Below are 14,678 nucleotides of genomic sequence, written 5' to 3'. Positions count from 1 at the left end.
CTTTTCCCTTCTATGCGAACGAAAGAAAAAGAGAAATGTTTCAGCAAGGCGTGAATGTTCCACGCTGCATTACAGAGATACAGTTACGAACATCTGGTCATCTTTGACGATTTATGAGTCGTTTCATCCTGTTATTACCTTGACCAATGGAACTTTGAATTATTGCACCCCGCGCTTCGCTTCGCAGATGTAAGACCCACAATCTTGGGGTTTAAGTTGGCGAATAGTGAGGTTCGCCGAGTGCGAAGCAACTGACGCCATATAACGAGCATCCTTCAAAGTTTAGATAAAATAGTTGTAAGTAAATCTAAAACAATTGGAAAATCTCATATTTCATATACCATTTAAAAAAGGGAAAAACATTGGCCACCCCTAACCTTAAGCTGCGCAAACTGTATAAAATGGTAAATTAATTTGTATTAATGTATATTAATGTTTGAAATACAAAGAGGAATTGATTCAAGTTTCTTTTTTTGTTTTGTAATTTTTAATCATCAATAAAACAGCGTAGAAAAACTCAAAAGCGACTATTTTCCCCATTGTTCACAACGTTTTGGAGGGAAATGTTATGACTGATCCGGACAGTCAGCGCCCCTAGCGAGTGCCCCAAAATTTGTCCGCGAAAATAGCAGACGAAACAGCTAGAAGACGACAGTTCGGGGACCTCCCAAATCTTAGACCATGGTTATACCATGAGTTTTTACTTCTATATGTAAACTGCATGGAATATACTTGTATTCAATGTGAATACACTGTTATACCATGAGTTTTTACTTCTATATGTAAACTGCATGGAATATACTTGTATTCAATGTGAATACACTGTTATACCATGAGTTTTTACTTCTATATGTAAACTGCATGGAATATACTTGTATTCAATGTGAATACACTGTTATACCATGAGTTTTTACTTCTATATGTAAACTGCATGGAATATACTTGTATTCAATGTGAATACACTGTTATACCATGAGTTTTTACTTCTATATGTAAACTGCATGGAATATACTTGTATTCAATGTGAATACACTGTTATACCATGAGTTTTTACTTCTATATGTAAACTGCATGGAATATACTTGTATTCAATGTGAATACACTGTTATACCATGAGTTTTTACTTCTATATGTAAACAGCATCAAATATACTTGTATTCAATGTGAATTCACTGTTATACCATGAGTTTTTACTTCTATATGTAAACTGCATGGAATATACTTGTATTCAATGTGAATACACTGTTATACCATGAGTTTTTACTTCTATATGTAAACTGCATGGAATATACTTGTATTCAATGTGAATACACTGTTTTACCATGAGTTTTTACTTCTATATGTAAACTGCATGGAATATACTTGTATTCAATGTGAATACACTGTTATACTATGAGTTTTTACTTCTATATGTAAACTGCATGGAATATACTTGTATTCAATGTGAATACACTGTTATACCATGAGTTTTTACTTCTATATGTAAACAGCATCAAATATACTTGTATTCAATGTGAATACACTGTTATACCATGAGTTTTTACTTCTATATGTAAACTGCATGGAATATACTTGTATTCAATGTGAATACACTGTTATACCATTAGTTTTTACTTCTATATGTAAACTGCATGGAATATACTTGTATTCAATGTGAATACACTGTTATACCATGAGTTTTTACTTCTATTTGTAAACATTATCAAATATACTTGTATTCAATGTGAACACACTGTTATACCATGAGTTTTTACTTCTATATGTAAAAAGCATCAAATATACTTGTATTCAATGTGAATACACTGTTATACCATGAGTTTTTACTTCTATACGTAAACTGCATGGAATATACTTGTAGTCAATGTGATTACACTGTTATACCATGAGTTTTTACTTCTATATGTAAGCTGCATGGAATATACTTGTATTCAATGTGAATACACTGTTATACCATGAGTTTTTACTTCTATATGTAAACAGCATCAAATATACTTGTATTCAATGTGAATACACTGTTATACCATGAGTTTTTACTTCGATATGTAAATTGCATGGAATATTTTTGTATTCAATGTGAATACACTGTTATACCATGAGCTTTTACTTCTATAGGTAAACAGCATCAAATATACTTGTACTCAATGTGAATACATTGTTATACCATGATTTTTTACTTCTATATGTAAACAGCATCAAATATACTTGTATTCAATGTGAATACACTGTTATACCATGAGTTTTTACTTCTATATGTAAACTGCATGGAATATACTTGTATTCAATGTGAATACACTGTTATACCATGAGTTTTTACTTCTATATGTAAACTGCATGGAATATACTTGTATTCAATGTGAATACACTGTTATACCATGGTCTAAGATAGGGGAGGTCCCCGAACTGTCGTCTGCTAGGCCTGTTTTTGGCTGTTCGTCTGCTATTTCTGCGGACAAATTTTGGGCACTCGCTAGGGGCGCTGACTGTCCGGATCAGTCATAACATTTCCCTCCACAACGTTGTTAATAACGAGAAAAGTAGTTGCTTGTCACAGTCTTCTTCTGGACTAAGCCACTCAAAGGTAACAATTCTTATTTATGTTACGTTATCATGTAATTTTTTCATGTTAGTGGCTTTTAAGTGTGATCATGGTGTGATAGTTAATTGTTAAAAGTTTGTTTTATTGTTGCATAGGACTCCCGCTTTGCTCTCATGTGTGTGGAATGTCATTCATATTTCTCCTTTCTTTAGGTTACAGAAGATGCCTAATCGTTGTTTTGTGCCTAATTGCAACTCGGGATTCCCTGGGTCCACTACGACTGAAAAGGTGGCTTTTTTTTCAGCTCCAAGGGATTCTAGCCTGCTTCAACGTTGGAAGCTGCGAGGGAAAAAAATGTAGACAAAAAGAAGATTGCGACCTTCTCTATGTCTTATGGCAACATATTTTTGTTGTTGTTGGTGAAACAAAAGGTATTTTCCATTTCTGGCTAAAGGCTATGTTTATAGATGGCAGACACCTAGAAGCTATTACCTTTTGAAGACTTTTTAAGTCAGTAGACACAGCCCGGAGATTTTAACTTTCTCCAACACTTTCTCCAAGAAACCGCTGTCGGTGGAGAATGTTTATTCTACGTGTTGTAGAATACAGCAAATATTACCATTCATGCCTCAAGTCAACACCACGAAAGAAGCCATTCAATTAATAAATTGATTCTTTGGATGATGCTTCAAAAGTGGTGAATGGGGCCTGGGTGTAATTGTAAACGTTTCAGTCCTTTTATTAATCAGTGGAACACGTTACGTAGATGATTTCTTTTCTCTGGGGCAATAAGATATAATCTGTTTAACTTTTCCCTTCTATGCGAACGAAAGAAAAAGAGAAATGTTTCAGCAAGGCGTGAATGTTCCACGCTGCATTACAGAGATACAGTTACGAACATCTGGTCATCTTTGACGATTTATGAGTCGTTTCATCCTGTTATTACCTTGACCAATGGAACTTTGAATTATTGCACCCCGCGCTTCGCTTCGCAGATGTAAGACCCACAATCTTGGGGTTTAAGTTGGCGAATAGTGAGGTTCGCCGAGTGCGAAGCAACTGACGCCATATAACGAGCATCCTTCAAAGTTTAGATAAAATAGTTGTAAGTAAATCTAAAACAATTGGAAAATCTCATATTTCATATACCATTTAAAAAAGGGAAAAACATTGGCCACCCCTAACCTTAAGCTGCGCAAACTGTATAAAATGGTAAATTAATTTGTATTAATGTATATTAATGTTTGAAATACAAAGAGGAATTGATTCAAGTTTCTTTTTTTGTTTTGTAATTTTTAATCATCAATAAAACAGCGTAGAAAAACTCAAAAGCGACTATTTTCCCCATTGTTCACAACGTTTTGGAGGGAAATGTTATGACTGATCCGGACAGTCAGCGCCCCTAGCGAGTGCCCCAAAATTTGTCCGCGAAAATAGCAGACGAAACAGCTAGAAGACGACAGTTCGGGGACCTCCCAAATCTTAGACCATGGTTATACCATGAGTTTTTACTTCTATATGTAAACTGCATGGAATATACTTGTATTCAATGTGAATACACTGTTATACCATGAGTTTTTACTTCTATATGTAAACTGCATGGAATATACTTGTATTCAATGTGAATACACTGTTATACCATGAGTTTTTACTTCTATATGTAAACTGCATGGAATATACTTGTATTCAATGTGAATACACTGTTATACCATGAGTTTTTACTTCTATATGTAAACTGCATGGAATATACTTGTATTCAATGTGAATACACTGTTATACCATGAGTTTTTACTTCTATATGTAAACTGCATGGAATATACTTGTATTCAATGTGAATACACTGTTATACCATGAGTTTTTACTTCTATATGTAAACTGCATGGAATATACTTGTATTCAATGTGAATACACTGTTATACCATGAGTTTTTACTTCTATATGTAAACAGCATCAAATATACTTGTATTCAATGTGAATTCACTGTTATACCATGAGTTTTTACTTCTATATGTAAACTGCATGGAATATACTTGTATTCAATGTGAATACACTGTTATACCATGAGTTTTTACTTCTATATGTAAACTGCATGGAATATACTTGTATTCAATGTGAATACACTGTTATACCATGAGTTTTTACTTCTATATGTAAACTGCATGGAATATACTTGTATTCAATGTGAATACACTGTTATACTATGAGTTTTTACTTCTATATGTAAACTGCATGGAATATACTTGTATTCAATGTGAATACACTGTTATACCATGAGTTTTTACTTCTATATGTAAACAGCATCAAATATACTTGTATTCAATGTGAATACACTGTTATACCATGAGTTTTTACTTCTATATGTAAACTGCATGGAATATACTTGTATTCAATGTGAATACACTGTTATACCATTAGTTTTTACTTCTATATGTAAACTGCATGGAATATACTTGTATTCAATGTGAATACACTGTTATACCATGAGTTTTTACTTCTATATGTAAACTGCATGGAATATACTTGTATTCAATGTGAATACACTGTTATACTATGAGTTTTTACTTCTATATGTAAACTGCATGGAATATACTTGTATTCAATGTGAATACACTGTTATACCATGAGTTTTTACTTCTATATGTAAACAGCACCAAATATACTTGTATTCAATGTGAATACACTGTTATACCATGAGTTTTTACTTCTATATGTAAACTGCATCAAATATACTTGTATTCAATGTGAATATACTGTTATACCATGAGTTTTTACTTCTATATGTAAATAGCATCAAATATACTTGTATTCATTGTGAATACACTGTTATACCATGAGTTTTTACTTCTATATGTAAACTGCATCAAATATACTTGTATTCAATGTGAATACACTGTTATACCATGAGTTTTTACTTCTATATGTAAATAGCATCAAATATACTTGTATTCATTGTGAATACACTGTTATACCATGAGTTTTTACTTCTATATGTAAACTGCATGGAATATACTTGTATTCAATGTGAATACACTGTTATACCATGAGTTTTTACTTCTATATGTAAACTGCATGGAATATACTTGTATTCAATGTGAATACACTGTTATACCATGAGTTTTTACTTCTATGTGTAAACTGCATGGAATATACTTGTATTCAATGTGAATACACTGTTATACTATGAGTTTTTACTTCTATATGTAAACTGCATGGAATATACTTGTATTCAATGTGAATAAACTGTTATACCATCAGTTTTTACTTCTATATGTAAACAGAATCAAATATACTTGTATTCATTGTGAATACACTGTTATACCATGAGTTTTTACTTCTATATGTAAACTGCATGGAATATACTTGTATTCAATGTGAATACACTTTTATACCATGAGTTTTTACTTCTATATGTAAACTGCATGGAATATACTTGTATTCAATGTGAATACACTGTTATACCATGAGTTTTTACTTCTATATGTAAACAGAATCAAATATACTTGTATTCAATGTGAATACACTGTTATACCATGAGTTTTTACTTCTATATGTAAACTGCATGGAATATACTTGTATTCAATGTGAATACACTGTTTACCATGAGTTTTACTTCTATATGTAAACAGCATCAAATATACTTGTATTCAATGTGAATACACTGTTATACCATGGGTTTTTACTTCTATATGTAAACTGCATGGAATATACTTGTATTCAATGTGAATACACTGTTATACCATGAGTTTTTACTTCTATATGTAAACAGCATCAAATATACTTGTATTCAATGTGAATACACTGTTATACCATGAGTTTTTACTTCTATATGTAAATAGCATCAAATATACTTGTATTCAATGTGAATACACGGTTATACTATGAGTTTTTACTTCTATATGTAAACTGCATGGAATATACTTGTATTCAATGTGAATACACTGTTATACCATGAGTTTTTACTTCTATATGTAAACAGCATCAAATATACTTGTATTCAATGTGAATACACTGTTATACCATGAGTTTTTACTTCTATATGTAAACAGCATCAAATATACTTGTATTCAATGTGAATACACTGTTATACCATGAGTTTTTACTTCTATATGTAAACTGCATGGAATATACTTGTATTCAATGTGAATACACTGTTATACCATGGGTTTTTACTTCTATATGTAAACTGCATGGAATATACTTGTATTCAATGTGAATACACTGTTATACCATGAGTTTTTACTTCTATATGTAAACTGCATGGAATATACTTGTATTCAATGTGAATACACTGTTATACCATGAGTTTTTACTTCTATATGTAAACTGCATGGAATATACTTGTATTCAATGTGAATACACTGTTATACCATGAGTTTTTACTTCTATATGTAAACAGCATCAAATATACTTGTATTCAATGTGAATTCACTGTTATACCATGAGTTTTTACTTCTATATGTAAACTGCATGGAATATACTTGTATTCAATGTGAATACACTGTTATACCATGAGTTTTTACTTCTATATGTAAACTGCATGGAATATACTTGTATTCAATGTGAATACACTGTTATACAATGAGTTTTTACTTCTATATGTAAACTGCATGGAATATACTTGTATTCAATGTGAATACACTGTTATACTATGAGTTTTTACTTCTATATGTAAACTGCATGGAATATACTTGTATTCAATGTGAATACACTGTTATACCATGAGTTTTTACTTCTATATGTAAACAGCATCAAATATACTTGTATTCAATGTGAATACACTGTTATACCATGAGTTTTTACTTCTATATGTAAACTGCATGGAATATACTTGTATTCAATGTGAATACACTGTTATACCATTAGTTTTTACTTCTATATGTAAACTGCATGGAATATACTTGTATTCAATGTGAATACACTGTTATACCATGAGTTTTTACTTCTATATGTAAACTGCATGGAATATACTTGTATTCAATGTGAATACACTGTTATACTATGAGTTTTTACTTCTATATGTAAACTGCATGGAATATACTTGTATTCAATGTGAATACACTGTTATACCATGAGTTTTTACTTCTATATGTAAACAGCACCAAATATACTTGTATTCAATGTGAATACACTGTTATACCATGAGTTTTTACTTCTATATGTAAACTGCATCAAATATACTTGTATTCAATGTGAATACACTGTTATACCATGAGTTTTTACTTCTATATGTAAATAGCATCAAATATACTTGTATTCATTGTGAATACACTGTTATACCATGAGTTTTTACTTCTATATGTAAACTGCATCAAATATACTTGTATTCAATGTGAATACACTGTTATACCATGAGTTTTTACTTCTATATGTAAATAGCATCAAATATACTTGTATTCATTGTGAATACACTGTTATACCATGAGTTTTTACTTCTATATGTAAACTGCATGGAATATACTTGTATTCAATGTGAATACACTGTTATACCATGAGTTTTTACTTCTATATGTAAACTGCATGGAATATACTTGTATTCAATGTGAATACACTGTTATACCATGAGTTTTTACTTCTATGTGTAAACTGCATGGAATATACTTGTATTCAATGTGAATACACTGTTATACTATGAGTTTTTACTTCTATATGTAAACTGCATGGAATATACTTGTATTCAATGTGAATAAACTGTAATACCATCAGTTTTTACTTCTATATGTAAACAGAATCAAATATACTTGTATTCATTGTGAATACACTGTTATACCATGAGTTTTTACTTCTATATGTAAACTGCATGGAATATACTTGTATTCAATGTGAATACACTGTTATACCATGAGTTTTTACTTCTATATGTAAACTGCATGGAATATACTTGTATTCAATGTGAATACACTGTTATACCATGAGTTTTTACTTCTATGTGTAAACTGCTGTTGTAAGGTCAAGTGCGTGTATGAGACTGGTGTATTGGGGCTCTGCATAGCGGGGATATGCTCGCTCTAGGTGGGACGACATCTAGCGGTCAGCACTAGATTCTACAATATCTCCCCCTCGCACACTGATTACACACAAATGAACGACAAGAACTAACATGCCGAGCAAGAGAATAAACACAATGAAATGAACAATGAGGAAAACACGATATGATATGAACAATGGGCCGAAAACCAGAGAACAAACACAATGAAATGAATAATGAGATAAGACACGACATGACATGAACTATGGGACGAGACGCAGGAAGAAACAAAAATTGAGAATTAGACGACGACTTCCATGAGGGTAAGTATGGCAAAACAGCCAAAAGTGTCACTAGCAAAGCAGCCAGGACAACAAACACGGAATCGCACACAGACAATTAAGACGGCTTGAGATAAGGGCGACCAGAGCGAGTCGATCCCGGACGATGAGGCGCGACGGCCAGCGGACTTGATGCTGTCAGGGGTGACTGGGCAGCGGGCAGCTGGACGGTGGCACGCTGGTCGGTTGAGACGGGTGCCGCACGTGGCCTTGCAGGGGTTGCCGGGCCGGGCGCCGGGTTGACAAAGACCGGCGGAGGCTGTGGCATCATTGACGGTTGACCCAGGGCTACCGGAAGCGGCTGGGCAACTGGAACATTCACAGCGCGGGCAGGCGGACCAGGCGGAGACCAAGACAGGGCCGGTAGCAGATGATTAGCAGGGGCGGGGCGATAACCGCGAACAGCAGACGGTATTACATCAGCACCACCACTCTGTTGAACCACTGCCAATCCTGCCGACGGCGAGTTGTCAAGATTTATGTCGCGGCGCGTCCGACGAAAAGCTCGCCCGTCTGCCAACCGAACGACATATGAGTCAGGCTCGCTGCAAACAGCTTCGACGGCACCTGGTAGCCACAACCCAGAGATGAACGCCCGTACACGTTGACCGATAATGAGCGCCGACCCACGAACATCCGGACGACCGCCGTGATTAAAACAAGCCGTAGCCTGACGACGCTGGAGCTGGCCGTGAACGAACTTGGCAGGTACAAACTGTGGAACCAGGCGATCTTGCAAAAACGGCAAGCTGCCACGAAGGTGGCGTCCCTGCAATAACACTGCTGGAGACGGCAGCTCCGATGATATTGGAGTCGATCGAATGGCCGCCAAGGCCTCCCCATAGAGACCGGCCATCCGTGAACATTTTTAAGAGCGTCTTTTTCACTGTCTGTATGTGGCGCTCCACCAGACCATTGGACTGCGCGTAGGTTGGGCTGGACGTCACTGACCGAACTGAACGGCCCTCGCAGAACTCTCGAAACTCGGCGCAATCAAACTGAGAGCCATTGTCTGACATGACGATTTCGGGAACGCCAAAGTCACTAAATATGCGTTCCATTTCGGCGACTACGGACGACGACGATAAACTGCGCAACGGCACGCATGCTGGCCACTTGCTATATGCGTCAACAACCAGGAGGTAGTTAACGCCACCATGCAGAAAAATGTCAGCCGACACCCACTGAAAGGCATGCACCGGCAACGGCACAGGACGAAGAGGCTGCGCTGGGTTTCGATGGCGATGCGTTTGGCAGGTCGAACAGCTGGCCACCATGTTGCGAATTTGCTCGTCACACCCGGGCCAATAAACGGCCGACTTTGCCCGTAAGATGCACTTCACCTCTCCAAAATGGCCGTCGTGTATTCCAGCCAATACTTCCTGCCGAAGCGAAATCGGAACCACCAACCGGCTGCCATTGAGTAGCAGACCATCAGCTTCAGACAAGTGGTGGCGTACTTGCCAGAACGGTTTTACAGCCACCGGACACTGGGCCTTGTGATCAGGCCATCCACGCCGAAGGACTTCTTTCAGGAGACGGAGAGTTGGGTCTGCCGTCGTTGCTGCAGCAAACTTGACACGAGTTGCATCATGAGGAATTATCAGGTCAAGAACAGCGTGAACCTGCTCCTCACAGTCTTGAGTGACGTCATCGGTAAAAAGGCGGGGCGACGGAGCCCGACTAAGCGTGTCGGCGATAAACAGCTCCTTGCCCGGCTTGTAGACGAGCTTGAAATCAAATCGTTGGAGTTGCAGACGCATCCGCTGGATTCTCGGGGAACAACACGCAATGGGCTTCTCCAGGAGGCCAACCAACGGCTTGTGATCGGTTTCAACCACCACCATTTGGCCATAGACGTACTGCCGGAAGCGCATGAGTCCAAACTGCACCGCCAACAGCTCCTTTTCGATCTGAAAGTACCGTTTTTGAGTAACGGTTAACGACGTTGACGAGTACGCGATCGGCTGGTTATTTTGAAGCAACACTGCACCGATGCCGACGGCAGACGCATCGACTGATACGACCAAGGGCAGCGAGTGGTCCAACAGTCGTAGCACTGGAAGAGACGACAATGCACTTTTAAGCTGACCAAGGGCCATCTTCTGGGGCTCTTCCCACACCCACGCTGCGTCTGCTTTGAGTAAGTCACGTAAGGGTCGTGTCAGACCCGCGAGATTTTGGCAGAACTTGTCCAGGTATGTCACCATGCCCAGGAGACGGACGAGATCAGCCGGACAAGTTGGATCAGGCATTTCCACAATTGCCGAAACTTTGAGGGGGTCCGGCTTTAAAATTCCCTGGCCAATGACATGGCCTAGCCACGGGAGCTCCTGGAGGAAGAATTTGCACTTTTTTAACTGAAGCTTCAAGTCATGGAGACGGCAACGTACAAACACTTGACGAAGGTTGGCGAGAAGTTCCTCCTCCGTTTCACCCGTTACAAGGAAATCATCAAAATAGATGAGTACACCGGGCAGGTCTCCAAACAAGTCGTTCATCGTCTGAAGATAAATTTCTGGGGCTGACTTCAGCCCAAACGGCAGCCGGAGGAAGCGATAACGGCCTTTCGGAGTGGCCATTGTGCACAAATAGGACGCTGCATCAGACAAAGGAATCTGATAGAAACCAGACGCAGCATCAAGGCTGCAGAAATATCGAGCCTTACCCAACTTGCTGAACAGCTGCTCAATGGTGGGGACGGCAAAATGTTGACGTTGAATAGCCTTGTTGAGCTCAAACGGGTCCAGACAAATACGGACATCACCGTCCGGTTTTCCCACCACCATCATGCGGCTGACCCACTCAGTTGGCTCTTGCACGGGGGTGAGGATTTTGTCGTTGACCATTTCGTCCAACTTCTTGAAAACGCGATCCTCCAGCCGGAACGGAAGTCGACTGGCTGCACACACAACAGGATCCACGCGATTAGCACCTGACAGCAGTCTAATGTCATGTTCTACAGGTAATTTACCTAATCCTTCGAAGACGTCCATAAACTCCACGACTATTGGCGGCAGCGGAGCGTCTACTGGCGACTGAACAGCATCGACTCTTCGAATCAAGTTCAGCTTGTCGCAAGACGGGAGTCCTAGAAGGGGTGGCTGGCCAGGCTCGTCAACCACGACAAAGTCGATGACAAACAAAGCGCCTCTGTGAACCACCTTGGCTGTGTGCAATCCGAGCACGCGTAAGAGGCCATCTTGTGAACGATAACTGCGAACAATGGGCCCAGGGCGAAGACAGCGGCGTGTTTTGGGCAGCCGAGCAAACGACTCATACGGCAGAATGTTGCATGTGGCGCCCGAATCAAGCTTGAAGTTAATTTTAACGCCATCTACTGTCACGTCTTGGTGCCACTCAGATTCACTACCAGACGACGTTAGGGCATGAGAGACGTAGTAACTTTCTTCAACTGACCGCGGGAGGGCCATCGCCGTGCCGCCACGTTCGACCTCACCAATCCAGCGCGTCTCCTCCTCCACAGCATGAACTTTGGACGCGGGGTTTGGTGCTGGACGTGCTGACATCTGGCGGGACTTGGGTGGATTCGGACAGCAACTGGATATATGGCCGACCACGTTGCAATTATAACACGTAAAATTGGTGACTCGACACTGATATTTTCGATGAGGCCGGCCGCAATCTTTACACTTGGGATACTGCTGGGCTGCGTGTTGACTAGCGGACGGCTGCTGTTCATGCTGAGCTCTGAACGACGATTCCGGCTTTCTCTCGACCTTCCGGCCACCCGGTCGGCTCTGAACGGCGTGCGCGGCTTCAGCTGTCGATGACGTGGCGATGTGACTGAGCTGGGCTTTAGATGACTCACACGCACGCACAATTTCACACGCGGTGGGGAGCAGCAAATCCTTTTCATACAGCAGCTTTTCACGGACGTAAGGATCAGCCACACCGAGTACTATTTGGTCCCGTAAGACCGAATCAACACCAGCACCATAGCCACACGAGTTCACTAGACCACGAAGATCAATTAGCCACGAATCAAAAGATTCACCAGGGAGTTGATGACGACGCAGGAATTTAAAACGCTCGAAAACTTCACTGCGTCGGGGCTCAAAATGGGCAGTGAACTTGTCTAACACCGGCGTAATTTTTCTGGCATCGGTGGCTGGATTGAACACAAAAGTATCGTAAATTTTGAGGCCCTCACTGCCAAGAAGAGTGATGAGCACGCCCACCATCTGCTCTTCATCCACGTTAAGGCCGCCATTTGCATTTGTAGCCACTAAGTACCACGTAAACTGTTTACGCCACAGACCCCACTGGGCCGCCAAATCACTGGCCCCGAAAGAAAAAGGTTCAGGAGCCTTCAACGAAGACGACATTTCAAGAAAACGGTGCAATGCAACGAGATGTACGCGATAAAGACAGATACAGTTCAACAACGCGCAGGATGCGTTCGATGAAGACGGATGCAGTTCAATACTCACAAACCACGTGGTTACGACTCAACACCGTCGAGTTGTGAGAGCACACTTCTGACACCATGTTGTAAGGTCAAGTGCGTGTATGAGACTGGTGTATTGGGGCTCTGCATAGCGGGGATATGCTCGCTCTAGGTGGGACGACATCTAGCGGTCAGCACTAGATTCTACAATAACTGCATGGAATATACTTGTATTCAATGTGAATACACTGTTATACTATGAGTTTTTACTTCTATATGTAAACTGCATGGAATATACTTGTATTCAATGTGAATAAACTGTTATACCATGAGTTTTTACTTCTATATGTAAACAGAATCAAATATACTTGTATTCAATGTGAATACACTGTTATACCATGAGATTTACTTCTATATGTAAACTGCATGGAATATACTTGTATTCAATGTGAATACACTGTTTACCATGAGTTTTACTTCTATATGTAAACAGCATCAAATATACTTGTATTCAATGTGAATACACTGTTATACCAGTGAGTTTTTACTTCTATATGTAAACTGCATGGAATATACTTGTATTCAATGTGAATACACTGTTATACCATGAGTTTTTACTTCTATATGTAAACTGCATCAAATATACTTGTATTCAATGTGAATACACTGTTATACCATGAGTTTTTACTTCTATATGTAAACTGCATGGAATATACTTGTATTCAATGTGAATACACTGTTATACCATGAGTTTTTACTTCTATATGTAAACTGCATGGAATATACTTGTATTCAATGTGAATACACTGTTATACCATGAGTTTTTACTTCTATATGTAAACTGCATGGAATATACTTGTATTCAATGTGAATACACTGTTATACCATGAGTTTTTACTTCTATATGTAAAACAGCATCAAATATACTTGTATTCAATGTGAATACACTGTTATACCATGAGTTTTTACTTCTATATGTAAACTGCATGGAATATACTTGTATTCAATGTGAATACACTGTTATACCATGAGTTTTTACTTCTATATTTAAACTGCATGGAATATACTTGTATTCAATGTGAATACACTGTTATACCTATGAGTTTTTACTTCTATATGTAAAAAACTGCATGGAATATACTTGTATTCAATGTGAATACACTGTTATACCATGAGTTTTTACTTCTATATGTAAACTGCATGGAATATACTTGTATTCAATGTGAATACACTGTTATACCATGAGTTTTTACTTCTATATGTAAACTGCATGGAATATACTTGTATTCAATGTGAATACACTGTTATACCATGAGTTTTTACTTCTATATGTAAACAGCATCAAATATACTTGTATTCAATGTGAATACACTGTTATACCATGAGTTTTTACTTCTATATGTAAACTGCATGGAATATACTTGT

The 14,678-nt window shown here is 38.3% G+C and overlaps 1 protein-coding gene across 1 annotated transcript; it reads right to left on the bottom strand.

The window, feature by feature from the left end:
* Nucleotides 1-8,492: 8,492 nt before the first annotated feature.
* Nucleotides 8,493-13,191, bottom strand: LOC123468595 (uncharacterized protein K02A2.6-like). Its single transcript, XM_045167895.1, is given in 4 exon segments — nt 8,493-9,683; nt 9,685-11,441; nt 11,511-11,744; nt 11,817-13,191. Coding segments are annotated over 4 exon segments (4,149 nt in total). The 3' UTR covers nt 8,493-8,900.
* Between the last annotated feature and the right edge of the window lie 1,487 nt (nt 13,192-14,678).

This window comes from Daphnia magna, unplaced genomic scaffold (assembly GCF_020631705.1).
Source record: "Daphnia magna isolate NIES unplaced genomic scaffold, ASM2063170v1.1 Dm_contigs379, whole genome shotgun sequence".
NCBI classification, from domain to species: Eukaryota; Metazoa; Arthropoda; class Branchiopoda; order Diplostraca; family Daphniidae; genus Daphnia; species Daphnia magna.
This window is presented reverse-complemented; position numbering and strand designations above follow the sequence as displayed.